The following is a 26902-nucleotide window of genomic DNA, read 5'->3' as shown; positions in this document are numbered from 1 at the left end:
AAAGATATAATTTGAGACAGCATCACACATGGGCAATTCATCATTATGTGATAAGAGGCACCTTTACCTAAAGGATGGAGACAGTAAAAGTAGATACTGATACAATGCTATTCCTTGTCTCATACAATAAAAAAGTATGAAATGCTTTCATGGCACAATCATTTTTCTCTGTTAATATTAAGGAAATGGCCATATGATCATCAAGGATGTGCTATTGCTATGACAATGGTAGCAAAAATATAAGCAGAAAGACAAATTATCAAAATTACAGAAACTAGTAAAACATTTTAACAGAAACAAAATATTACCTGAACTATCCGATCCACCTTCAGGACTACCACTTGAATACATGGTGGCAAGTTTTCCATCCAAGATAAATCTAAACCATCCATTACTGCCATTAGATAGTTCCAAGGCTGCTGCATCACTCCATATATATAAGCAGTCCCTTCCCCTAATGATGGACCAGTCTCTCCAATGATATGGCTTACCCTGCTGCAATTCTTTAGCATCTTCCTGTGGTTCATCTTCCTAAATGTGTAAAATTATTCAATGAAACGTGGGAAATAACTTATATCCCAAATATTCATAAGTACTTAAAAAAACATGACCATGAATCAAATTTAGAATTAAAACATCGTGAATATAATATTCAGCTGCCTGTAGTTTAATACATATTCTGATTCAACTAATTACCTATAATCTTATAAGTCCATCCTAAAAAAAAGTTAAGAAATTCACATAATAACCTAAGTTATAACATTTCCAGGTATAATGGTCAAGAAGACAAATGGATTAGGTTTACACACAATTAGCTAATTATCTAGGACTTGATAAACTCACCATATCTCTGGGCCTAACAGATTATTTGTAAAAAATGAATGTTTACACTAGTTCAATGGTATCCAAACCTAGGGTGCAAAAGAATCACCAGAAATGTGTTTTAACAATATAATTTATAAGTTCCCACCCTTAGCCAAGTGAATCAAATATACTGGATTATTCCTATAATCATCAAAATGTCAGCTATAGCATGTTTAAAAGAAAAATAATTTGTAAACACTGTTTGCCTACCCTGGCATCCAAAAAATTTTTATTTTGTTGACAACATTTAATATTAAGAATATTCATCATTAACATATATGATCTTGGCATGTGTGTGCATGCATGCGTGTATGGGTAAAGTACTTTTAAAGTTTATGAAGACTTATTATACTTAAAATTGTTTTAAATGTATCTTTTACATGCTTCTTCCCTGAAGTAGTACTTAGCTTATAACACTAAAATAAGATTGTAAAATATGGATTATAAATTTCCCTAAACATAGTACTTGTGCTCCAGGCCATGACAGATTAATAAGGATCAAGACTTGCCTATCCACTGTCAACAACTAAAAGAACCAGACAAAATACATGAAAGAGTGTTTTCAAATACTGGACAACAAACAACACAGGACTGCATTATCTCCCAGAAAACAGTAACAAATAAGGTAAGCCCCTTAGGCTCAGACAGAGTTTCTGGCTAAGGTCTTAAGAAGAGGGAACACAGAGTCCAGCAGTGTAAGTTGAGGAAATGGAGACCTGTGTTTGAAGAGATTAAGGCAAATGGAATATGTGGTGGATGAGTTCAGGATCAGGGAGTCAAGCACAAAAGACCTCTAGAAATGTGCAAAGTGGACACCAGGACATCTCTACTGAGTACCAGACCATCTGTGTACAGGTGATGTTCCATAAGGCAGGGCAAAGAATGACTTGAAAATGGTAAGGTGAACAATTCAGAGGTCACACAGGGTGGTCAGATATTTGCATTCCTAACAGCCAGAGTGGAAAATCATCATACCAACCGTTCAAAATTTTTCCAAATGTGATGTAACTGTAAGCCCACAGACCAAAAAAAATTAAATAATCCTGAGCAGGGGCAGAAAACCCACATGTGCATGCACACACACAAACCAAACAGCTAAGCACATCAAGGTCAAATTGCTAAAAACAAGATATAAAGTCTTAAACACAGCCAGAGGAAGAAAACGTCTCAGTAGAGACTATGCACATCAGGTGACAATGAAATATCTCTTCAAGTGCTGGAAAATGATCAGCCAAGAGTCCCTGCAGAAACTGAAAATGTCCATTGAAAACGAAGGCCAAGGGACTTCCCGGGTCGTGCGGTGGTTAAGAATCCACCTGCCAGTGCAGGAGACACGGGTTCGAACCTTGGTCCAGGAAGATCCCACGTGCCACGGAGCAACTAAGCCCGTGCACCACAACTACTGAGCCTGCGCTCTACAGCCCGCGAGGCACAACTAGTGAAGCTGCGTGCCTAGAGCCCATGCTCCTCAACAAGAGAAGCCACCGCAATGAGAAACCCGCACACCACAACAAAGAGTAGCTGCCACTCACTGCAACTAGAGAAAGCCTGCACGCAGCAACAAAGACCCAACATAGCATGCATAAATAAATAAATAAATAAATAAATAAATAAATAAATCTATTTATTTATTTATTTATTTATAAAATAGAAGGAAAAAAAATGAAGGCCAAAATCAGTCCACTGGTTAGGACTTCACGCTTCCACTGCAGGGGGTAGGGGTTTAATCTATGGTCAGAGAACTAAGATCCCACAAGCCATGCAGCGCAGCCAAAAAACAAACAAAAGAAGAAGATATTTTCAAAGAATAAAGATAAATCTCAAAGAATTTTCTGGCTTGTCTTCTCATTTCCAGATAATGTATTTTGGGGACTTCCCTGGTGGTCCTGTGGCTAAGATTGCACTCCCAATGCAGGGGGCCCGGGTTTGATCCCTGATCAGGGAACTAGATCCCATGTGCCGCAACTAAAAGTTCGCATGCTGCAACTAAAAGATCCTGCATGGGGCTTCCCTGGTGGCGCAGTGGTTGGGAGTCCGCCTGCCGATGCAGGGGATGTGGGTTCGTGCCCCGGTCGGGGAGGATCCCACGTGTCCCGGAGTGGCTGGGCCCGTGGGCCATGGCTGCTGGGCCTGCGCGTCCGGAGCCTGTGCTCCGCAACGGGAGAGGCCGCAACGGTGAGAGGCCCGCATACCTCAAAATAAATAAATAAATAATGAAATAAAAAATAAACGATCCTGCATGTCTCAACTAAAGATCCTGCATGCTACAATGAAGATCCCGTGTGCTGCAACTAAGACCCCATGCAGCCATATAAATAAATAAATATATTTTAAAAAATAATGTAGTATGAAGAACAAAGGTTTAGTTTTAATGATGACAATTTATTTATTTTTTGTTCTTTTATAATATAATCTTTTAATATCCTATCTAAGAAATCTCTGTCAAGCTCAAGGTCACTAAGATTTTCTTCTTTTTCCTCTAGAAGCCTTATAGTTTTAGCCCATCCACTTCAGTTAATGATTTCTTTTTGTTAAAAGGGGTAAGATTTCATATTTCTGCATATGTTATCCACTTGTTAAAGCATCATTTTTAAAGAGACCATCCTCTTGTGACTGAATTACCTTAGCACTTTGTTTGAACAATTGACCATATATGTGTGGGTCATTAATCTAGTTTTACACCACTACCACACTTTCTTGCTTACTATAGCTTTATAATAAGACTTGAAATCTGCTGGTGTATGTCCTTCAACTTTGTTCATTTTCAAGGATGTTTTGCTATTCTAGGTTCCTATCATTTTCATATAAATATTTGCTTGTTAACTTCTACAAAGACCGCTGGGATCTGTAACCTATTTCTTGAATGAAAGAATTCCAGGGGGATGAACCCAGATATCATTTCTTGTTTTGTTTTTTGTTAAATCTCTAGTAATTTAGGAAACACATACATACACTAAACCACTCAGGATTCTGCAGTTACAGTCCATACTTTACCATTCTCTCAAAACTATTAATACTCAGTCACTAATATGTAGGAAGCATTCACTAAATGGTAGGACTAAATCATTGCTGCCAATTGGTAGAGACAAATAAGGCATTTTTTTTTTTTTTTTTTGCGGTACGCGGGCCTCTCACTGTTGTGGCCTCCCCCGCTGCGGAGCACAGGCTCCGGACGCGCAGGCTCCGGACGCGCAGGCTCAGAGGCCATGGCCCACGGGCCCAGCCGCTCCGCGGCATATGGGATCCTCCCAGACCGGGGCACGAACCCGTATCCCCTGCATCGGCAGGCGGACTCTCAACCACTTGCGCCACCAGGGAGGCCCTAAGGCATATTTTTAAATATGCAAACTAAGGCAAGAATTATTGATAGGTACTGAAACTAGTGGATAAAAGTTTAAAGAGAAACAGCATATTTGCATAGTCTCAAATTATCTCCCCACAAATTACTTATTAATTACAAAAGGGAAAAAGTATCTTTACAATAGAGAAGAAACCTGGTAGAGACAAACACAACCAACTGATCCAAGTCAACGTCAACAGCAAGAGCGCAGACATCATGTGCCTCTAAAAAGGCACATTTTACACATGAGGAGGCCATAACATCACCTCTATAGTCTTCCTGCTTAAAAACACACAACCTGAATCTAATTATGAAGAAACATGGCACAAACACAACATGAGGGTCCTTGTCCAAATTAAGTGGTCTGTCCTCTTCAAAAAAATGCCAAGGCTATGAAAGAAAAAGAAAGGCTGAGAAATGGAACAACATGACAATGAAATGTACTGTGCTCCTAGACTGGATTCTGGGGGGGCGGGTGGCGTGAGCCGCAGGAGGGCATTGCTATTAGGGCAATGGCAAATTTGAATACAGTCTCTGGATTAGATAACATTTTCTATAAATATTAAATTTCCTGATTTTAATAACTGTACTAGGATTCTGTAAGACAATGTCCTGGTTTTTTGGTGAAGATTTTAGGTATAAAAAGGGGCACTGACTTCCCTGGCGATCCAGTGGTTAAGACTCCGTGCTTCCACTGTGGAGGGCATGGGTTCAATCCCTATTCAGGGAAGTTCCACATGCCACAAGGTGCGGCCAAAGCAAAACAAAAAATAAATAAATAAAATTACAAAAAGGGGCACTATGTATCCAGCTTCTCTCAAATAATATATTTTATTATTATTATCATTATTATTATTATTTTGGCCACGCCACGCAGCTTATGGGATCTTAGTTCCCCAACCAGGGATCGAACCCGGGCGCTTGGCAGTGAAAGCTCGGAGTCCCAACCCCTGGACCGCCAGGGAATTCCCTCAAATAATATATTTTAAATGTGCGTGCACACATGTGTCTTTGTAAGTAATAAAGCAAATGGAGCAAAATGTCAATAATTAGTGATTTTGGATAGAGGATGTTCTGATATTCTTTATTTGCAACTTTTCTTCAAGTTTTAAATTTTACCAATGATATATTTTAAAAGAAAAGTGACCAAATTTTAAAAAATTATAATACTACTCCATACTGCCATTATTTTGTCAAAACCCATTGTTATTGGAACTACATTTCCTCAAAAGAAACCCTATTCCTGATAGATACCACTGCAATTAAGACCACTCACTTTTTCTGGTTTTGATTCCTCTTCATTCTCATCATCAGAGGAAGGACCTGCCAAAGTTGACACTTTGCTAATTACACCAAGTCTGGCTAGCTGATCCAAAAAAATATCACCACCTTTATCTACTAAGTCCCTTATGATTTGCAAAGCCAGCAAGTGGCCATCATCGTCGTCCTGGGGGTAAAAAAAAGGAAATTAAGGGAAAATGATAAAAATAAGTTTAGTTGCGTGGAGTAGACAAATGCAATCATTTGTACAGACAAAATTATTTAATAAAATTAGGACACAAGTTAAATTATTTTACTTACTACTATCTAGTGGGAATTAAAGCTACAGGAGTTTCAATAAAGATAATAAACTAACCTCTTGATCAAGAACTGTTGCAGTGATTTCCACTAGTACTGTAGGCAAATTGTGACCAACATCAGAATCACAAACTTCTTTCAAGAGTGCTTCAGAGCAAAAATGAATCATTTTTCGAATCAGAGCAAGACTTGCTTTCCTTGAAAAGTAAAAAAAGAATTTTAGTTAGCCATGGTAAGAAGATAAAATAAAACAAAATGCAACACTAATAAAAACAAAAATATCCGATTTAAGCTTTAAATGCTCTGCTAAAATATACACTTAATAAAAGAATACAATTAATAAGAACCTACTGAATAGCACAGGGAATTCTATTCAATACTCTGTAATGACCTATATGGGAACAGAATTAAAAAAAATGGATATATGTGTATCTACAACTGACTCACTTTGCTGTACAGCAGAAACTAACACAACATTGTAAATCAACTATACTCCAATTAAAAAAAAATTTTTTTAAAAGAATACAAAAAGCTAAGACTAGCACTAGGTTTATGTTCACTTTTTGAGGGAATTTCATTTTTCTACTATTAATATATTGAGCTCATTAAAACGAATTATTTTTGTAATTTTCTTACATGTGCTATTTTATATTAACCAGCATGACTGTTAACATGCCATGATAATTTTAGAAAATCAAAAGTAACACAATTACTAATAAATGGCTTCTATAACCCCAAATATAAAACTCTTAACTTAAAACACCTGATGGTTTATATGGAACTCATATTTCAAATTAAGCATTTTTGTCCTTTGTCAAATTTAAAACATGTTCATTATAATGATATTCTCATATAAATGAGATCCTAGTAATCCCATGCCCTTAAATATTCCCATTGTTAACAACTTGGCATGACTCTTTTCCCTTTTATTATCCACTGCTTTACTTAGAACACAGAAGATACTCAATAATGTCACATAAACTAACCTCAATTTTATAAGCGATTTGTTCTTTTAAAATAAAATACACAAATATCCACACACATTTAAATTATAATACACTGGTCTATTACATAAAAGTCAATAATGCTTTTAACACATGTTTTCTGAGCATCTAACAATAGTCTGTGCGCCAAGCTGTAGATATCATTGCCCTTGAGGTGACTTCTCCACAGGAAGGATGGAGAGGCAAAAATCACTATCGAAATCCAAGAGAGGTATCTGACAGCTGTATTCCTACAGAATGTGGTCTTGATGTATTTCATAACTCTCTCTAGGTGAATTTCATGTATTCTTTAATTTTAAAACGTGTTTTATTACAAATTCAAGTACATTAGAGAAAATAGTAGGCAGATGGAGGGCAAACTGCCCTAACAGGATTAGTTCCTTCCAGTGTTTGTTAACGGCAATTTATATTTGGTTGCAAAATCAGTATTTATGTATAATAATAATTTTATATCATGATTTACTTCAATTAAAATAGCATAAGAATATTTATATGTTGTCTACCTATCTGGCTATCTGTCACTACCATGCTGAGTCATAATAAGCCAGGAACACCTGTATATATTTTAAAAACTTTACACCTCATTTAATCCACCCACCAAACCCCCTATGAAGTAGGTTTTATTAGCTCAGCTTTACAGATGAAAAAAAATGAGACAAAGAAAGGTAATTCTACTAAGGTCACAGGGCTAATAAATTAGAGCCTCAACTCAAACTCATCTCGTAACCAGTACACTATGCATAATATTCATAACAAAAATTTTCTTGCTTAACACTATTATATAAGTCATAAGCATTCAGCTTACTGGCTTTTCTATTATAAATAGCATTATTTTTGGTGAACAGTTTTATTTCTTCAGTAGAGGGATTCCTGGATCCAAGAGTCTAAATATTTTCATACGTACTGAATGTGCATCAACACTGAATCCATACTCGGTAAACTGATTTTTTAAAAAATCTGTTAAGCGACAACATGGATGGACCTCAAGGGCATTATGCTAAGTGAATAAGCCAGAGAAAGACAAATACTGCCTTATATCACTTAAACGAGAATCTTAAAAAAAAAAAAAGAAAGTCAAACCTATAGAAACAGTAGAAAAGTGGCTGCCAATGGCTGGGGATGGGGGAATTAAGGAGAGGTTGGTAAAAGGATACAAACTTTCAGCTATAAAATGAATAAGGTTTGAGCATTTAATATAAAAAATGGTGACTACAGTTGATAAAGCTGTATTGTATAATTAAAATTTGCTAAGACTAAATGTTCTCTCTCAAACACACATATATACACATACACAAATATAAATACGTGAAGTGACGGATATGCTGATTAACTAAATGAGGGGAATCCTTTCACAATGTATATACATATCAAATCACTAAGATGTACATTTTAAAAATCTTACAATTTTATATGTCAATTATTCCTCAATAAAGCTAGGGGACAAAAGGACTGTTAATAGCTTAAATTATCAAGTAGATATGGATGTACTAATTCACTACAATTTTGTTACTTTTGTAAAAAAAAAAGTTTCTTAAATGTCTAATGGGTGAAAAGGACATGAAATTTTACTTTTCAATGTTTTGCTTTTTACTAGTAGAGGATACATTTTTCCCTGTTGTTTTCTTTTTCATCTTGAGCACTGTACCATAATGTCATTGGCTCATTTATTTAAATTGGCATTTACACTTTGACCAAAAAATTGTATATGTTCTCTGCATAATAAAGTTAGTATCCCTTGGTCATACTTGCTAACAAATACCAATTTGCTGGAAGATTTATCTGGATTACAAGTTTATATTTCTGTCACTTTCATGGTTACAGGTAATACTGTTGCTGATATGCAGTTTTGTTTTTTTACATAGAATAAATTTTAAATGACAGATAGGACTAACAAACAAGTTTTAAAAGTCATTCTTCCTACCAAGTTCTGATAAACATTTGAGAATATTTTTTTTTGTTTTCCTAAGGTTTTATTTTTTTTCATTTATTTTAAATAAATTTAGAATTTATTTAAATACACAATGTAAAGGACTAAGTTGATTTTTAATCAAACCACAAAGCAAATATTATAATACCATTTATTATGTTAATATATTATAAAATATTAATACATTATATAATTTACCACTATAATACATTCAATTTCTAAACACAATTGATTCTGTTTGGAGGGCCAGTCTACTCCAATGATTTATAAACTCTTGGGCTAGTTATCATAAAGATTTAATTACTGAAAGTTTACACTAGCTACTATTCAGACTTTTCTTTAATAATCTCACCTATTTATTCTTCCAGAAGAACTTTAAGATCTGTCAAGTTCTAAAGCAAATTCTATAGTTATTTTCTTTCAAACTGCATTCTATAAGTTAACTTTGCAAGAATTTATTATCTTTAGATTATTTAATATTCTCATCCTAGAACAATTTCCCCCTTTATCCAACCATGTCTACTTTCCTCTCAATCAAATTGTGATTTAAAAAATAAATAAACAAATGGATCCTCAAGGATTTCTGCTGCTGAAAAGTTTACTCAATCTTTGTCCCATTATTGCCCCTAACTCCAAAGATGTATATTTACCACACCTCTTCAAAATTCTAAGTAGCCTTTCTTCAAAAGCAAAATGTGAAGTCCTCAGTCTAATATTACAGATACATATATCAAATCATTACGTTATACACTTTAATACAATGTTACATGTCAATTATATCTCAATAAAACTGGGAAGAAATATCTCACAGAGAAAATAATCAGGTTTTTACAAAATGCTCCACCAGTGAAACTGCTATCCTTTGTTCTGAAGGCTTCGCTGATCTGTTGTCTGCCTTTTATTTCCTGAACAGACAATGCACACAGGCCAATAATGACAGATAATAGCTAAAGTTGATATATTCCATATATACAGATCCTCCTTTAACTGCCTGATTAGAGTACATATGCTTACTCTTCTGATCGAATTTTAAACTGAAATGGTAAAAAATTAGGTTGTAACCTATTTGATTGTTTTTAATAATGACAAGTGTATATTTTTTTAATGAATCATCTTGGGAGATGGGGGAATGAATGAAATAGGTGAGGGAGACTAAGAGGTACAAAACTTCCAGTTACAAAATAAATGAGTTGGGCCTCCCTGGTGGCGCAGTGGTTGAGAGTCCGCCTGCCGATGCAGGGGATACGGGTTCGTGCCCCGGTCTGGGGGGATCCCATATGCCACGGAGCGGCTGGGCCCGTGAGCCATGGCCGCTGGGCCTGCGCATCCGGAGCCTGTGCTCCGCAACGGGAGAGGCCACAACAGTGAGAGGCCCGCATACCACAAAAAAATAAAAAATAAAAAAATAAAAAATAAATGAGTCACGGGGTGAAATGTACAGAATGGGGAATATAGTCAATAATAGTGTAAACATTTTATATGGTGACAAATGGTAACTAGAATTATCATGGTTATCATTTTGTGATGTACAGAAATACTGAATTACTATGTTGTGCACCTTGAACTAACATAGTATTGTAAGTGAATTATACTTCGAAAAAAAAAGGAAGAATGGAGGGAGGGAGGGAGGGAAGGAAGGAAGGGAGGGAGGAAGGAAGGGAGGGAAGAAAGAAAAGAAAAAAACGAATGATTCGGAAGTGGAAATGGATGAACTGCAAGAAAGAATCTTAACAAACAAAAAAATATTACCAGATAAAAAGCAAATTAAGAAGAATCATACAATGTGATACGATTTATATAAATCTTTAACTTGTAAAATACTATGCATCATTTACAGATAAATTTATATATTTGCTATATATTCTTATAATATATTACAAAAATAAAGGAAGCAAGGGAAAATATTAACATATTAATGACATAATATATTAACCCCCCAAAACCCAATTGTCAAGAAAAAAATTTATGAGAAAATTGGGAACAATGAATGCTTTTTTTGTGTGTGTGTGTGTGTGTGTGTGTGTGTGTGTGTGTGTGTGTGCGGTATGTGGGCCTCTCACTGTTGTGGCCTCTCCCGTTGCGGAGCACAGGCTCCGGACGCCCAGGCTCAGCAGCCATGGCTCACGGGCCCAGCCATTCCGCGGCATGTGGGATCTTCCCGGACCGGGGCACGAACCCGTGTCCCCTGCATTGGCAGGCGGACTCTCAACCACTGCACCACCAGGGAAGCGCAATGAATGCTGATTTGATGTTTGATAATATTTAAGAACTATTATAATTATTTTAGGTGTAATAATGGTATTGCAATTATGTTAAAAAACAAAAAAGAATCCCTTTTTAATGATGAAAAATTATTATTATTATTATTATTTTTTGTGGTACGCGGGCCTCACTGTTGTGCCCTCTCCCGTTGCGGAGCACAGGCTCCGGACGCACAGGCTCAGCGGTCATGGCTCACGGGCCTAGCTGCTCCGCGGCATGTGGGATCTGCCTGGACCGGGACACGAACCCTCATCCCCTGCACTGGCAGGTGGACTCTCAACCACTGTGCCACCAGGAAAGCCCGAAAAATTATTTTTTTATTGAAGTACAGTTTATTTACATATAGTACTCTATTAGTTCAGGTATACAACAGAGTGATTCAATATTTTTATAGATTATACTTCATTTAAAGTTACTATAAAATATGGCTATATTCCCTGTGCTAAACAAAAGAACCCTTATTTTTTATGGATGCATATAGAAAAATTATGGATAAAACTATTTTGAGTCTTGGATTTCCTCAAAATAGTACAGTTGGGGAGGTATAAATGAAATAAGACTGGGATATTTGTTAAAACTTATTGAAGCTATGTGATGGGGTTCATTATATGATTATCTCGACGTTTGAATACATTTTAACTTATCTATGATAAAACATTTTAAAATAAACTATCTTTTGGGCCTCCCTGGTGGCGCAGTGGTTGAGAGTCCGCCTGCCGATGCAGGGGATACGGGTTCGTGCCCCGGTCTGGGAGGATCCCATATGCCGCGGAGCGGCTGGGCCCGTGAGCCATGGCCGCTGGGCCTGCGCATCCGGAGCCTGTGCTCCGCAACGGGAGAGGCCACAACAGTGAGAGGCCCGCATACTGCAAAAAGGAAAAAAAAATAAAATAAATAAACTATCTATTTACAAATACCTCTAAAATATTAGGCACTATGCTAAATACCACACGTACTTAATTTTAATTTTCACACCTAAAGAGAATTAAGTATAATTATCCCATCCTAGAGATAAATTAAGATCAAGAGGTTAAGTATCTTGTCCATGGCTATCTGTCTACAAAGTGGCAACACTGACATTTGGACTGACTTTGAGCTGACTCCAGAGTGTGAGCTCTGAACTAAGATATATGCTATCTTTTTTTTTTTTTTTGCGGTACGTGGGCCTCTCATCATTGTGGGCTCAGCGGCCATGGCCCAGGGGCCCAGCCACTCCGTGGCATGTGGGATCCTCCCGGACTGGGGCATGAACCTGTGTCCCCTGCATCGGCAGACGGACTCTCAACCACTGCGCCACCAGGGAAGCCCTTGTCTACCTTTTTGACAGTATTCCCTGAGCTATACAAACATATCCCATATCCCACTGATACCAAAATACTTGCAGCTGCAAACAAAACACACTCATTCAATCATTCAGTGTATCTACTGAAGATCTAAATATCAAGCCCTATTCTATACCTCCTTGTCTTTGTAGGAATAGGGCAGGACATAAGGCCATCTCTCATGGAGCTTTAGAGGGGAGACAGACAATAAAACAAAAACTCAAAGAAGAGCAAGATTTCAGACAGTGTAAACTCTGTGAAGACAGTAAAACATCACGATTGATATGAAAAGTATCCTGGGGTAAATTTAAATTAGGTGGATAAATGTCAATGGACATAAGCATTTGAACTGAGACCTGAATGATATGAAGTAACCAACCATTCAAAAGCCCTGGGAGTAGAAAGTTTCCAACAAAGTGAAGTAAGTGCAAAAACCCCATGGTAAGAATGTACATAGAATGTTCCAAAAACAGAAAGAAGGCTAGCATAGTGTAAGTGTAATGGCCTAGGTGTTATATAGTACTAAATGAGGTCAGAGACCTGGGTGGGACTTATACAAGACCTTCCAAGCCTGACTGTTAAGAAGTTAGGTTTTAGTTAAGGCCAATTAGAAGCTACTGGAGGGTTTAAGTCAGAAGATGATGTGATATAATTATGATTTAAAAACTAATTCAGGGGACTTCCCTAGTGGCAAGGTGCTTAAGAATCTGCCTGCTGATGCAGGGGACACAGGTTCGTGCCCCGGTCCGGGAAGATCCCACATGCCGCGGAGCAAATAAGCCCACGCCACAACTGCTGAGCCTGTGCTCTAGAGCCCACGAACCACAACTACTGAGCCCGCATGCCACAACTACTGAAGCCCCCGCACCTAGAGCCCATGCTCCTCAACAAAGGAAGCCACCACAATGAGAAGCCCATGCACCACAACGAAGAGTAGCCCCCGCTTGCTGCAGCTAGAGAAAGCCTGCATGCAGCAACAAAGACCCAGTGCAGCCAAAGTAAATTAATTAATTAATTGAAAAAAAAAAAAAAAAGGGACTTCCCTCATGGCGCAGTGGTTAAGAATCCACCTGCCAATGCAGGGGACGCAGGTTTGATCCCTGGTCCGGGAAGATTCCACATGCCGTGGAGCAACTAAGCCCATGTGCCACAACTACTCAGCCTGCGCTCTACAGCCTGAGAGCCACAAGTACTGAGCTCGTATGCCACCAACTGCCGAGGCCCACGCGTCTAGACTCCGTGCTCCACAACAAGAGAAGCCACTGTAATGAGAAGCCCGCGCACCGCAACAAAGAGTAGCCCCAACTTGCCGCAACTAGAGAAAGCCCGCGTGCAGCAACAAAGACCCAATGCAGCCAAAAATAAATAAATAAATAAATTTATTAAAAAAAAAAAAACTAATTCAGCATAACATGTAGGAACAGATGGTAGAGGGATAAGGAGGACGAAGACTACTTTAGAGGCAACTATAGTAGCCAAACTACAGACTATTGCACCTTGAACCAGAGTATTAGCAACAGATGGATAGAAATGGCACACTTTGGACACACCATAGAGGTAGAGCCACCAGGACCTGCACCAGGATGAATTGACTCATACCTCCATGCCTTTGCACACACTGTTGCACAATGATCCTTCTAAATCCATCTGCCTAGAAAACTTCCAAGTATTCTTTAAACCCCAATTTAAATCTCATTTCTGCATAAAATCTCCAATTTGCCCAGCCAATTAGTTGTTAAACCATCTATATCCCTAGGGAATATATGTCTAATCTACTACTTACCACTCTGTATTGTTACTCACTTCTTCCTCACCAGCTTGCAAGGGCACATAAACAGGGCCAAGTCTTAATTCTTTGGGAACTCCTCCAGTGGGCAGCTTACACTGACTCTATCAAAAAAGGCCTCCATAAAGCTCAATAAATGTTTGTTGTACTTATAAAAATTTCTCTAGAATTGATATTCAGAGAGCTACAAAAGCTGTGTTAGTCTAGTTTTCTTAATTTTCTAAACTTCTCTTAAGTCAGATCATCAGAAGGAAAGATTTAACTCTCCAATCTAAGTTTTATTCTTACCATACCTTTTCAATATTAAAATAAACCTCACATCCTTCTGGAAAAGTGAGATAAATAAAGGTATATAAGTAGCATATTTTAACTAGTAAATACAGAAAGTATGGATAACTACCTTATAGAAGGCAGCATAGTCTGCTGAAAAGTTTGTGCAAATACTGGCAGTAACCTTTTCAAGTATATGGGTGCCATTTCTGGATCTCCTTTCGGCTCATTACATTCTTCTTCATCTTTGTTTGTATCTTTCTTTTTCTTATCATCTCCTTTATTAACTGGACACATCCAATCACCTACAGACAAATATTGTTCAATAAAATACTTTGCTGGAAAATTTTTCTTTCAATGAAAAAATATTGAAATGTACTATAAAATCAACTATAATTACCCTAATTAACAATAGTCAAACAAATTAGGATGTTGTATCTATCAAAGGTGTCTGTAAAACTACTAAAGAACATTAGTACCTCCAAGAAGCTGAATCACAACTTAAGGAGATAATTTTGGATACTCCACTTGATTCCATAAAATATTTCACAGAGCCTCTGCATTCATCTACTCTGTGAAAACTTAAAAATTTGGTCAAAGTACTTTGTCTATGCAATAACCAACTATTCTTTATGACATTCACACACCCCTTAAACTTGTGATTTGGTCTTTTTGGAATCATGCAGCCACAGTCTCAAAGAACACAGAATAGTACACTGTTAAATGTTTATCAAATATAAGTTTCTGTGTGTGTGTGTGTGTATGTAATTATTTGACTTCACAGAAATGATTTCTTTATATAATGTTAACATGTCTACAGAAAGCTACTTCTATGGAAGTGAAGCTGAAAAGTAATAGCAGATGGCTTAAAAGGAAAGATATTACCACTCACCTGGAGACTGAAGAATAGCTACTACTTCACTATGGCCCCTTTCCCGAGCTTTATCTAATGGAGTTTTCCCATCTTCATCTCTCAGATCTGGATTTGCACCATGCCGTAAGAGAGTCTAGAAAAGAAAAGCATTTAATGTGGATATAATAATTAACACCTTATTTCTTCAATATCCAATTCTGCAACCTTTAGATTGCACTGACATACTTCAGACTGCAGACTTACATAATTAATCAAGCAGATACCAATTCAAATCTCTGCCTTTGCATACAACACCTTAAAAGTGGTTTATTTATATCTTGAAAAAAATTATAGATTAATGTCACTTGGTTATTTATTAACATCTCAAATTAAGTACGTTCACATCTGAACCTGTCAACTGCTCCAGTCAATTTCCTTACTTTAACAGAGGTACTAATATTCAGTTTGTGGTATGGTAATCATCTTCATCATTTCGTGTATACTGCCAATTACCAAGTTAAATTGATTCTTCTAGAATGAACTACCAAATTTAGGTCTTAAATACTAATTTGCACTGTTCACCTTTTTTTTGGCCACACCGTGAGGCATGTGGTATCTTAGTTCCCCAACCAGGGATCAAACCTGCGCTCCCTGCAATGGAAGCCTGGAGTCTTAACCACTGGACTGCCAGGGAAGTTCACCAATTTTTAATGAACACTGGACTCTCTCCCCAGCAGACTGTAAGCTCTTTTGAACAGAGAACACATCTCACATTTTCCCTATCAGCCTCAGAGCTGCAGCTTTTTGAACTCTGTTATAACACAATATATCTGACAAATAAGTGAGTACATACATTCATCAGAAAAGTATGCAGTACTGGCTAAAAATTCCAAACTGCTGGAGTTTGAATCAGAATAACTCAGTATTTCATCAAATCTAGGATGCCACAGATACTTATAATCTGATATTATAATCTGACAGAGATTATAATTAAGTACTACTAAGAAAGAAAAACAATGCAATTAATTTTGCAACAATGCTTTCCTATTGCTTGGATTTTTTTTTAACTTATTGAAAGAACTTCTATAAACTTAGATTTTTTTTCATGTATTACTTGGACAAACATAAATTTAAAAAATAAATGAAATATAATAAGATATTTCTGTAACTTCACATTCTGAGCACAATTGTTCATAATTTCTTTTTGATCCGAAGTCACCAATATTTGTGTTTCTACACACAATGCTATCATCTATGCCATAAAGAGTTTAGTGACACAGCATTACTGAGCGTGCTCTGCTATCAGAAAGGATTTTTCACTCAAGTTACTAAAATCCATTTCACAATTTGTATTGAATTGACAGGTAATAATAACTATGCTGCAATTTCTATCTGACCAATAGCAATTATAAGACTTTCTTAGTTAAAAGATGTTAAAATGTGTATGGGGGGTGGGTAATATCTTAGAATCAATTAAAAAACAGAAGAACCTGTGAAGAATGATAAAACATGTTAAATGCTTAAGACCCTGGTTGGCACAAAATAAGCACTTGGTGAGCACTATTATATCATTATTAGTAATGGCAGCTATAGCTCATTGCAGGCTGATGTATAATCAAGATGGGTTAAGGTTAGATACAATTCATTTGGCTCCTTCTCCCACTCAGCTACCCATAACTGCAAAACAGTAAGGGTTTGAAAAAAAATTGGTTTAATAAAAATTTTTACCACCCTTAGGAACATCATTTTCTAAAAATTAACCAATTCAAACTGACAGAATTCGAGCTTGAAGAGACCACCTAGAAAGCTAAGTTGTTAACAAAAATCTTCTTACAGTGTAAAGACAATACTTGCAATACTGTGACAATAGTAGCAGCTACCATTTAAGCATGTACATACAATGTGCCAGCTACTATACTAAGTGTTTTTCATGTATTTTTTCCTAATTATCACAATAAGCATCCTAGCAGGGACTTCTCTGGTAGTCCAATGGTTTAGACTCTGTGCTTCCACTGCAGGGGGCACAGGTTCTTTCCCTGTGGGAACTAAGATCCCAAATGCTGTGCAGCACAGTCAACAATAAACAAACAAACAAACAAACAAACAAATAAATACTAGGAGTGTATATACATTTTATTAATAAAACTATAAGTCAAACTTAAGAAACTGGTCCAAGGCCATACAGCCTTTTTTGTTAATGAGTTGAGACTTGAATCCAGGTGTGCCTGACTTCTTAGCAAATATATTATGACAAATTCCTTCACAATATGAAGATTCTTGAGACCTAGATCATACATTTGGTTCAACCCTTATCATTTGACCTTTCTGGACCTCAATTTTTCCTAACTGTACAAAAAAACCTCTACAGTAACGATGTATGGAGATTCCTCAAAAAATTAAAAATAGAACTACCAGGGACTTCCCCGGTGGTCCAGTGGTTATGAATCTGCCTTCCAATGCAGGGGACGTGGGTTTGATCCCTGGTTGGGGAACTAAGATCCCACATGTCGCAGGACAACTAAGCCCGTGTACCGCAACTACTGAGCCCATGTGCTGCAAGTACAGAGCTCATGTGTTCTGGAGCCCACAGTCCACAACTAGAAAGAATCTGCACCCTGTGGTGAAAGACCCTACATGCCGCAACTAAGACCCGATGCAGCCAAATAAATAAATATTAAAAAAAAAAGAACTACTATATGACCCAGCAATTCCACTCCTAGATATTTATCCAAAGAAAATGAAAACACTAATTTGAAAAGATATGTGTACTCCTATGTTCACTGCAGCATTATTTACAATAGCCAAGATATGAAAGCAACCTAAATGCTCAACAATAGAGGAATGGATAAAGAACATGTGGTGTATATATATATATACACAATGAAATATTACTCAGCCATAAAAGAGAATGAAATCTTGCCATTTGCGACAACACACATGGACCTAGAGGGTATTATGCTAAATGAAATAAGTCGAACAGAGAAAGACAAATACTGTATGATTTCATTTATGTAAAGAATCTAAAAGACAAAACAAAGGAACAAACATAACAAAACGGAAATAGGGAAAAAAAAAGAACTCTCCAAAGTCCTTTGCTAATCTAAGAGTCAAAGATATTATGTTCTTAGGCAAATAAAATATTTGCTATATTGATAAATAGAAATAAGAGAAACATGTATAAAGTTATTCATTACCAAGAGTAAGAAATTGGGAAAAGAACAAGTTTTCAGCAATAGATGACTGGTTGAATAAATCTGCAGTACATTCACACAGGGTAAGTATACAGATGTACAAAAACTCTCTATATACTAATAGAGAGAAGTCTCAATGTGTATTATTAAATGAAAAATGTGTATTATTAGATGAAAAAAAGAAAAGTATAAATCAGTGTATATGTTACATTTTGTATAAGGAGAAAATAAGCATACATATTTATTCTTGCTTGCATCTGTATTAAGAAACAATGAAAAGATAAACAAAAAAACCCAATCAAAAACGCTTACCTGTAGTGGGGATAGGGAAATGCAGCAATGGAGATAGCACGGAAGCACGGCTTATCAGAATAAAAGTTTTCATTTCATTCTAATTTCAGAACCATGTAAATGTTAAATATTAAATTAATAATTTTAAAACCTGGATTTTACCTTTGCTACTTGAGGTCTTCCAAAACATGCAGCATAATGTAATGATGATGACCTTTGACCTCTATTAACATCAGCACCTCTTTCACAAAGAAATTCTACCTGTAAAATGATGGAGAATCATAAAGTTGCCTTATTAATATTGCTATCTTTGATTTAAAACATTAGCTTTTATTTATTAGCTTACCATTTCCTGAGTTCCAAAAGCAGAGGCCCAGTTTAATAGAGTCTGACCCACATCATCCATAAAATTTACTTCAAAGGCTGGAAATTTGAAGGAAAAAAATAAATCTTTTTAAAAGTCAACAAATAATAATGAACTTTTCTAAAGTGGGAACCATTTAAAGATTGTTATTAATAATCACTAAATACACAGCCAATTTTAAACATTCAGGTCAACTATAAAGTAGTAAATAATCAGCAAATGTAAATTCTGCTAAGAAAAAGTATTCTAAAACTTTTATTAAAAATAAACATAAAATAAGAAACAAAAAAACAAACACACAATAAAACTCAAGAGTATTAGTTGCCTCACACCATAACTGAGGAAAAGAAACTAAACCACACCTATAATCAAAAGAAAACAAAAGTCTGATGACGCAGAAGCATTTTTCACCAACTTATATTTGCTGATCACCTCATGAAGCAGTCTAAAAAAAATTTACTATATATAATGATAATTCACTTGTGTCAGTTTCCATTAATCTTGAGAACACAACAGTCCTAAATTCAATCTCCACTTAACCTTAGAATTGGTATGATCTCCTGGCAATAGACAGGTTAATTTCATTTACTTATTCAACAAGCATTTACTCAGATCCTACCATGCACCAGGCTGATAATTTATATACATGGGGAGAGGAGAGGATATAGAATACGTTGGCCATTCTATTTTCTGGCACAACTGCTAAAAATTAAAAAAAAAAATTAAAAATCTAGAAACTAGAAGTTGCCTATATAATTCCTTATCTCACAGTTTTCTTTTTCTTTTTTTTTTTTTTTTTGCGGTATGCGGGCCTCTCACTGCTGTGGCCTCTCCCGTTGTGGAGCACAGGCTCTGGACGCGCAGGCTCAGCGGCCATGGCCCACAGGCCCAGCCGCTCCGCGGCATGTGGGATCCTCCTGGACCGGGGCACGAACCCGCATCCCCTGCATCGGCAGGCGGACTCTCAACCACTGCGCCACCAGGGAAGCCCTCACAGTTTTCCTTTTATATTAAAAAAAATATTTTCCAACCTCCTGTGTCAATTGCATCTATGAGTGCATCGGTATCTTTACTTCGAATACAGTCTATAAGCTGCCGATGTGAGCGTTCCCCAGAACTATCCAATCTCCGGAGTCCTGGGATTCTGCCTGTGGATCCAGCACTAGACTTTGGCAAAGCCTTTCGTCCTTCAAATAATAGCACCAAGAGAAGGTCAACTAAACGCATGGTATCAAGCACACATCTTTCATCACCCTGCAATGCACTTTCAATTGAATCTGGAAGCTCTGACCTCAGGAGATCCTAAAAAGAGAATGGGAGAAAAAAAAAGTTTTAGCGTACTTGCACTACACCAAAATACTTCTTCTGAAAGATTAAATAAGATTCAAAAACACTCTTACGTGCGTTACTACTGGAGAGCCTCTGCAAAGTGTTGAGAGCAGACTTACAATTGTTGACACCTGGTTACTCAATTTGGAATCTGCAGCTGTGGAAGGCGCTCCTGTGGTGCTGCGACCTGGTTTGCAAGCTGACGATGGCCCTGATACAGTACCACCAGCAGCAGCCATTCTAGACAATAGCTCCTCAGTTAACCCATGCTTGGCTAATGGAGCTGGGTCAACACCACGACGGGTAAATCGGTCAGCTAGTGATGCAAAACATCGCAGAGCTCCATCTGAAACCTAATGATGTAAAGAATATACATATGGATAAAATTCACCTAAAATGGACCAGTACTGTTTATTTCAATACTGAGACTATTAAGAAAGGCAATTGTAGCAAAGCATACAATCTGTCTAGGTTTGAATGCTGGCTTCACATTCTGATAACTGTATAACCTAAAGATGTTACTTAACTGTTCAAGGTGTCAGTTCCCTTATCTGTAAAATGGGAATAGTAACAGTACTTATAATTCATTGTCTGAGCTCAAATGAAATGATATATGTAAAGAACCTAGAGGAACAGTAAAAGCTCAACAAATATTTACTATTATTATGTACAACTTTGCCAAGATAATCAATGGATAGCAACTGAAAATAATTAACATCTAAATGGTAAGAAAGCATTAAAAGTCAAGTTTTATTTTCTAAAGATGCTAATATAACAAGTTTACACATATGAAATTTTAAATACTGTTATTTTACTTCAATGAAAACTACCCTTTTAAGCCAACAAAATTGAGCTGAGCCAACAAATTACACTGGGTATAAGTGCAGCTTTAAAAATTATATACTTCTAAAATGTTTAAATTTTAAGAACAAACACATAACACTTTTATAATTTAAAACATATCACTGCCAAAACAAAGAGATTACCATAGAGATATAAGATAAGAGAAAGAGAAGATGAAATTATCTCTAGCTCATCAAGCAAAAAATTCGAATTGCACTAAGGTTGAACCTTAAACAACACAGGTTTGAACTGCATGGGCCCACTTACATGTGGATTTTTTTCCCCACTAAATTCACACTGCAGAACTACACGATCCACAGTTGGTTGAATCCACAGCTGCAGAACCCCAGAGAGGGATGGCCGACTGTAAAGTTATGTGCAGATTTCCAACCGTGCGGAGGGTCGGCACCCCTAACCCCCACCCTGTTCAAGAGTCCACTGGATATCGTGGTTATAACTAGTGGACGCTATAAGATCATGTTTTGAAAACAAAGTACACAAGAGTGATGTAGTTACCTGATGATCTTCATGTTTTAATAAACTAGACAGAGATTCTACACAAATTTCTAAAGAAGAATCTTGAGGTTCCATTTTGCCACAGAGTCTTGATACCACAGCCATGGCAGAGTGCAAGGTATCTTTATGAACCAGGTGTCCACTGTCACGAATGAAGGTAAGCACACAATTCAAACCACCAGCCTCGAAGACTGCTCCTGACTCACGAGTGCATATCAGTTCTAACACCTACAACAGTAAAACAAAATTCACAAAAGAATACAGTAAGTCCAATTTTAATTTTTCTAGAATGACAGAAAACATAATACACCCTCCAAATTGATTAGGAGCCACATTTTAAAAAGGGCAGGGTCAGAGAAAGGGGGGGCAGAAGCTGTGTCTGGCTGTGAAGATGGCAAGAAGTAGTCCCTGAAGCAGCCCAAGAAGGTGGCCAAGGAAGATAAGGCATTCAAGCAGAAACAGAAAGAGCTGCAGAAGAAACTCAAGGAGCTAAAAGCAAAAGCCATGGGGAAGGGCCCCCTGGCCACAGGTGGAATTAAGAAATCTGGCAAAAAACTGTTCCTTGCGCATGAAGCAATGGTGATCCTTAATTCCATTCTTGTTTAAACATCTGGATTCCCTGCCATAACATGCTGCTACCTACAGCTAGAATGAAGTGTTGACTTGGAGCCTGTTGTACCTTTAAGAATAAACTTTTCAGGACTTCCCTGGTGGCGCGGTGGTTAAGACTCCGCACTCCCAATGCAGGGGGCCCGGGTTCGATCCCTGGTCAGGGAACTAGATCCCACATGCATGCTGCAACTAAGAGTTTGCATGCCACAACTAAGGAGCCAGTGAGCCACAACTAAGCAGCCCGCCTGCTGAAACTAAGACCTGGCGCAACCAAATAAAAATAAATACATAAATATTTTTTAAAAAAGAATAAACTTTTGTTAAAAAAAGTGAAGCAAAACAGAAGAAATTAATTTTAACATATTTTATTTAGCCCAATATATCCAAGGTGTCATTATTTCAACATGTAATCAATATAAAAATTATTGGTATCTTTTATGTAATAAGTCTTCAAAATCCCATGTACATTTTATACTTATAACACACTTTATTTGGGGGTAGCCACATCTGAAGTGTTTAGTAGTCACATAAAGCTACCATATTGGACAGCATAGGTTTAGGCGGTGAAACCTGCATGACAAGCTAAGAACTACTAGTAATTTAGCAAAAGTTTATAAAGGTCCTAGACATTAAAAAAAAAATTCAATAAACGCCAGCTATTACATTATTCATCATCCTCACACTCTATGAATATTAAGACATTAAAAATCACTTTTATTTTCTAAATTATATTGATGTTTAATGCATTCAGGTAGAACTAAAGAGTTAACAGGGTCCACAGGTCTTACAGGCATACCAGAAATTTAGACTTTATTCTGTAAGCAAGAAAAATGTTTTAAGCAGGAAATAATATGATCAGATTTCCAGTTAATATCTGTGGGAAGCAGGGTACAGAGAGAGTGTAGAGGCAAATGCAAAAATTCAAGCATTAATATTCATGAAAGGATGAGGGCTTAACTAAGGCAATAACAGCAGGGAAAAACAGGAGGAAATAAACCAGAAAAGCACTTGATCATTAATCACACATGTGGAGTGGAAAAAAGGAAATAAAAGATAAAGCACAGGTTTCTGTCTTGAGCGACTGGCTACAAGTTGATGTCACTTATCAAGAGAGCAGTTTATCTGTAATCAAAGACAATGAATTCAAACATCCAGTTGAATATGTCCAACAGGCCTTTGAATATGGAGTCTAGAACTCAAGAGAGAGGTCAGTTCTACAGATAAAGATGTGAAGAGCATATATTTATATGTGAATGGTATTGATGCTCACAGATGAGATTGTCTAGGCAAAGTTTATACAGATTTAAGAAGCTAAAAACAGGACCTTAGGAAATACTACCATTGAAGAATGAATTAAATAAGAATAATCTGCAAAGGAAACAGAGAAAGGGAGAGCAGGGTGTTAACAGACAAGAAAGAGTTTGAAAATATAGGTCAGTGAATAAATACAATGGCGTAAAACCCCAGTCCTAGAAGAAAAATGAAGTGATGTGATGTGATCAAGAGAATAAGAGGCGGAAAAGCTCTGAACAGAAAAACGAATACCTCTTCCTCTGAGGCCATAGACAGAAATAAATATATAAACACAGAGGCAGAAAGTCAAGATATTAACACCTACAAAAACAACTCTCAAAGCATGAGGAAGACATTTTCAGGGGTCCTTGAAGTTATAACTTTTTTTATAATAATACTATAACAGTTAAGTGTCTTTTTCTTTCCTATTCTCTCAGGAACGTAAGGCAGCATTTTCTAAAAGTTATATGAAGTGTGATATAGTGACAGGCTGAATGCAGAAGCACATATTAGGATCCAGCTGTCTTCTATTAAACCACAGATTTCAAACGAGACTTAACAATGTTAGTCTTCTCACTAATTTTCTCTTTGTTCAGGATATAGTGATTTTCATTAAAAATGAAATGTACGTTAACACATAATGAGTTTGTTATTTTATGATAAATGAATAAATATTTTTAAATTCTCAGTTTTAATATCTAATATGGTAAATATAAATAGAACCTTCATAAACAAAGGCTCTTTGCGGGTCCTCAATAATTTAAGACTTGTAAAGGGATCCTGAGACAAGAAGTTTGAAAATTGCTCACCTAGAGCAGCAAGAATCATAAAAAGAATGAAACAGGAATTAAAAAAGAGAATCACATAAAATCTAAATGTGTTCACCAAGTACTTCCAATAAACTACTCACCAGTACTGGTGCTTTTAGAGTAACATGAAGTTTATAATTAGTCCCATCAGGAATAAAACAAAACCGCTAACTCTAACAGGAGTATAGCAAAACAATTAAATTCATGGGCCCTAGAACCAGACTTCCTGATCTTCAAATTCCTAATCTTTGAATCTTGGCTCTCTGCCATTAACTACTTGCATCATCCCAAGCAAGTTACTTAATCTTGGTATGCTTAACTTTTTTTCACCTATAAAACAGAAGTGATGATATTAGCGGCACCTACCTCATACAGAGTTGTCATGAAGATTAAATGAGAGTTAATACATGTAAAGTGTTTAGAATAATGCCTGGCATTGGTGGTCAGTGTTAGCTGCCATGGTTCCTGTTTTTACTGCATGCATACAAAATCATTTTGGATAAGAACAGAAATAACCTATCTCAAAGTGTTAGTGGCTACCAGAAACCAAAGAGCACTGAGGCAACACAGAAAGCATTATCAGTGACCTACAATTTTCCTTCAAAGATAAGATTTCTTTTCCCAAGCCATATGGGATCTCCTTTGGTACATAAGGACTGTGACTTCCACTGTTTTCAACCATGGAAAGAATTTTTTTTTTTTTTGCAAAATATATTTTTTACTCTCTAAGTGATCTTCAAATGGGCCAATAAATAATTAAGACTTACCTTTACACATTGTTCAGCTAAGTCTCTGCTTGTCCTGTTGTTAAGTTCGACTACAACCAAACGATTGCAAAGTGCTTTTATAGCTCCATCTACCCCAACAATCCTTCGGGTGCATTCTGCAGATACGTCCAGGTAGTATGTTATGGCACGGGCTGTCACTTCTAGCACATTGTCTGGAGCACTTTCGTCAAGAAAAATTTTGCAGAGGGCTGGTAAGAAAGTGCGAGGAGGACATCTGTAGTGAAAGAAATCATATTTCACCTAGGATTACTAAATTCTTAACATCAAAAAGTCACCAAAGTAACAGATAATAAAAACTATATCATAGTACCTCATGCTCAATACTACTTCTGCATATATTTTAGGTAATATTTCTCATATTGCTTTTGCTTCCATAATAATAATCACAGGCTAATTTCATCATTGCTGAAAATATAAAGTTGTAAACAGTTTAAAGCAGCAGAATTAACATGAAACCATGTTCAAAAAAAATTGCTATTCAATACTAAGCTCAAACATCAACTCTGTAAAACCTTCCCTAAGCTCCCCAAATAGTCAAGTGGTACCTTCATGTTCCTAAAGCCTCATAAAAACAGTTGCCACACTGTTTAATGTATCATTTTATTTCCTTATTTACATTAAGAATTCCTGAATGCCAGGGACATTGTTCAATTCATGTTGTATGGGAACAAATGCTGATTTGGGGTTTAACAGACCAGAGTAATACATAGAACAACAGCTATGTAGCATTTCTGGTCCTGATTTGTAAAGCAAAGATAGTATGTAAACAATATCTACTTTATATGGATGTTATGAAGATTAAATGAAATTATATACATTAAACACTTAGCTCAGTACCTTGGCACCATATTAAACTAATTAACGTTAGCTCCCCTTCCCTCCTATGAATAGCTAATACCTGCTATATAAACCTGCATGACAGTTTTATCAAAAGAACATTTTGTATTTTTAATCAATATTTTATCAACACTTAAATTATAAAAGACCATAATTTAGTAGAGATCTCAGTTATATGCTATCAAATACTTTAACTTATCTGCACAGACTAAGCTTCAAATGAGCTACAGATAACACAAAAGGTACTACAGTCATCTCTCAGTGTTCAAGGAGGAAAGATTTCAGGGCCCCCTGTGGATACCAAAATCTGTGGATGCTCAAGTTCCTTATATTAAATGGTACAGATACAGAGGATACATGGAGGGATACAGAGGGCTTGCCGGACTCTCAACGTTTCAGTGGAATTATTTTTCCTCCAATTTTTAGTGTGCACATATCTTTAGTAGCTTTTAAAAAATATCTGTAATGTATGAATGTCAAAGTAACTCTAACCTTTATTATCTGCTTGAATGATGTTCACTTAAGGGGTCCAGCAGCAGGAATATTATCAAAGATTTTAGAAGACCTTTTGCATTCAGTGACTGACCAGTCACTGATTAAACACAGGTGATTAGGGCCTCCCTGGTGGCGCAGTGGTTGAGAGTCCGCCTGCCGATGCAGGGGATACGGGTTCGTGCCCCGGTCTGGGAGGATCCCATATGCCGCGGAGCGGCTGGGCCCGTGAGCCATGGCCGCTGGGCCTGCGCGTCCGGAGCCTGTGCTCCGCAACGGGAGAGGCCACAACAGTGAGAGGCCCACATACCGCAAAAAAAAGGAAAAAAAA

At 36.8% G+C, this 26902-nt stretch overlaps 1 protein-coding gene and 1 pseudogene across 5 annotated transcripts in view; one reads left to right on the top strand and one right to left on the bottom strand.

Moving 5' to 3' along the window:
• Positions 1 to 26902, bottom strand: part of HECTD1 (HECT domain E3 ubiquitin protein ligase 1) — a 90877-nt gene that overhangs the window by 39999 nt on the left and 23976 nt on the right. For all 5 annotated transcript variants that reach the window (XM_060096339.1, XM_060096338.1, XM_060096341.1 and 2 more), the window contains 11 exons: positions 25222 to 25456; positions 21741 to 21968; positions 20453 to 20734; positions 20084 to 20354; positions 19035 to 19111; positions 18851 to 18949; positions 15246 to 15360; positions 14484 to 14658; positions 5841 to 5979; positions 5481 to 5651; positions 309 to 531 (listed from right to left, as the gene is read on the bottom strand). In XM_060096339.1, the coding sequence (XP_059952322.1) occupies positions 309 to 531; positions 5481 to 5651; positions 5841 to 5979; positions 14484 to 14658; positions 15246 to 15360; positions 18851 to 18949; positions 19035 to 19111; positions 20084 to 20354; positions 20453 to 20734; positions 21741 to 21968; positions 25222 to 25456 (2015 nt within the window). The remainder of the gene's footprint in view (positions 1 to 308; positions 532 to 5480; positions 5652 to 5840; positions 5980 to 14483; positions 14659 to 15245; positions 15361 to 18850; positions 18950 to 19034; positions 19112 to 20083; positions 20355 to 20452; positions 20735 to 21740; positions 21969 to 25221; positions 25457 to 26902) is intronic.
• On the top strand, positions 22107 to 22346 carry LOC132489171 (translation machinery-associated protein 7-like; annotated as a pseudogene).

Source organism: Mesoplodon densirostris, chromosome 4, assembly GCF_025265405.1.
Source record: "Mesoplodon densirostris isolate mMesDen1 chromosome 4, mMesDen1 primary haplotype, whole genome shotgun sequence".
NCBI classification, from domain to species: domain Eukaryota; kingdom Metazoa; phylum Chordata; class Mammalia; order Artiodactyla; family Ziphiidae; genus Mesoplodon; species Mesoplodon densirostris.
The sequence above is the reverse complement of the archived record's forward strand: the minus strand, read 5'-3'. Positions and strand labels throughout refer to the sequence as shown.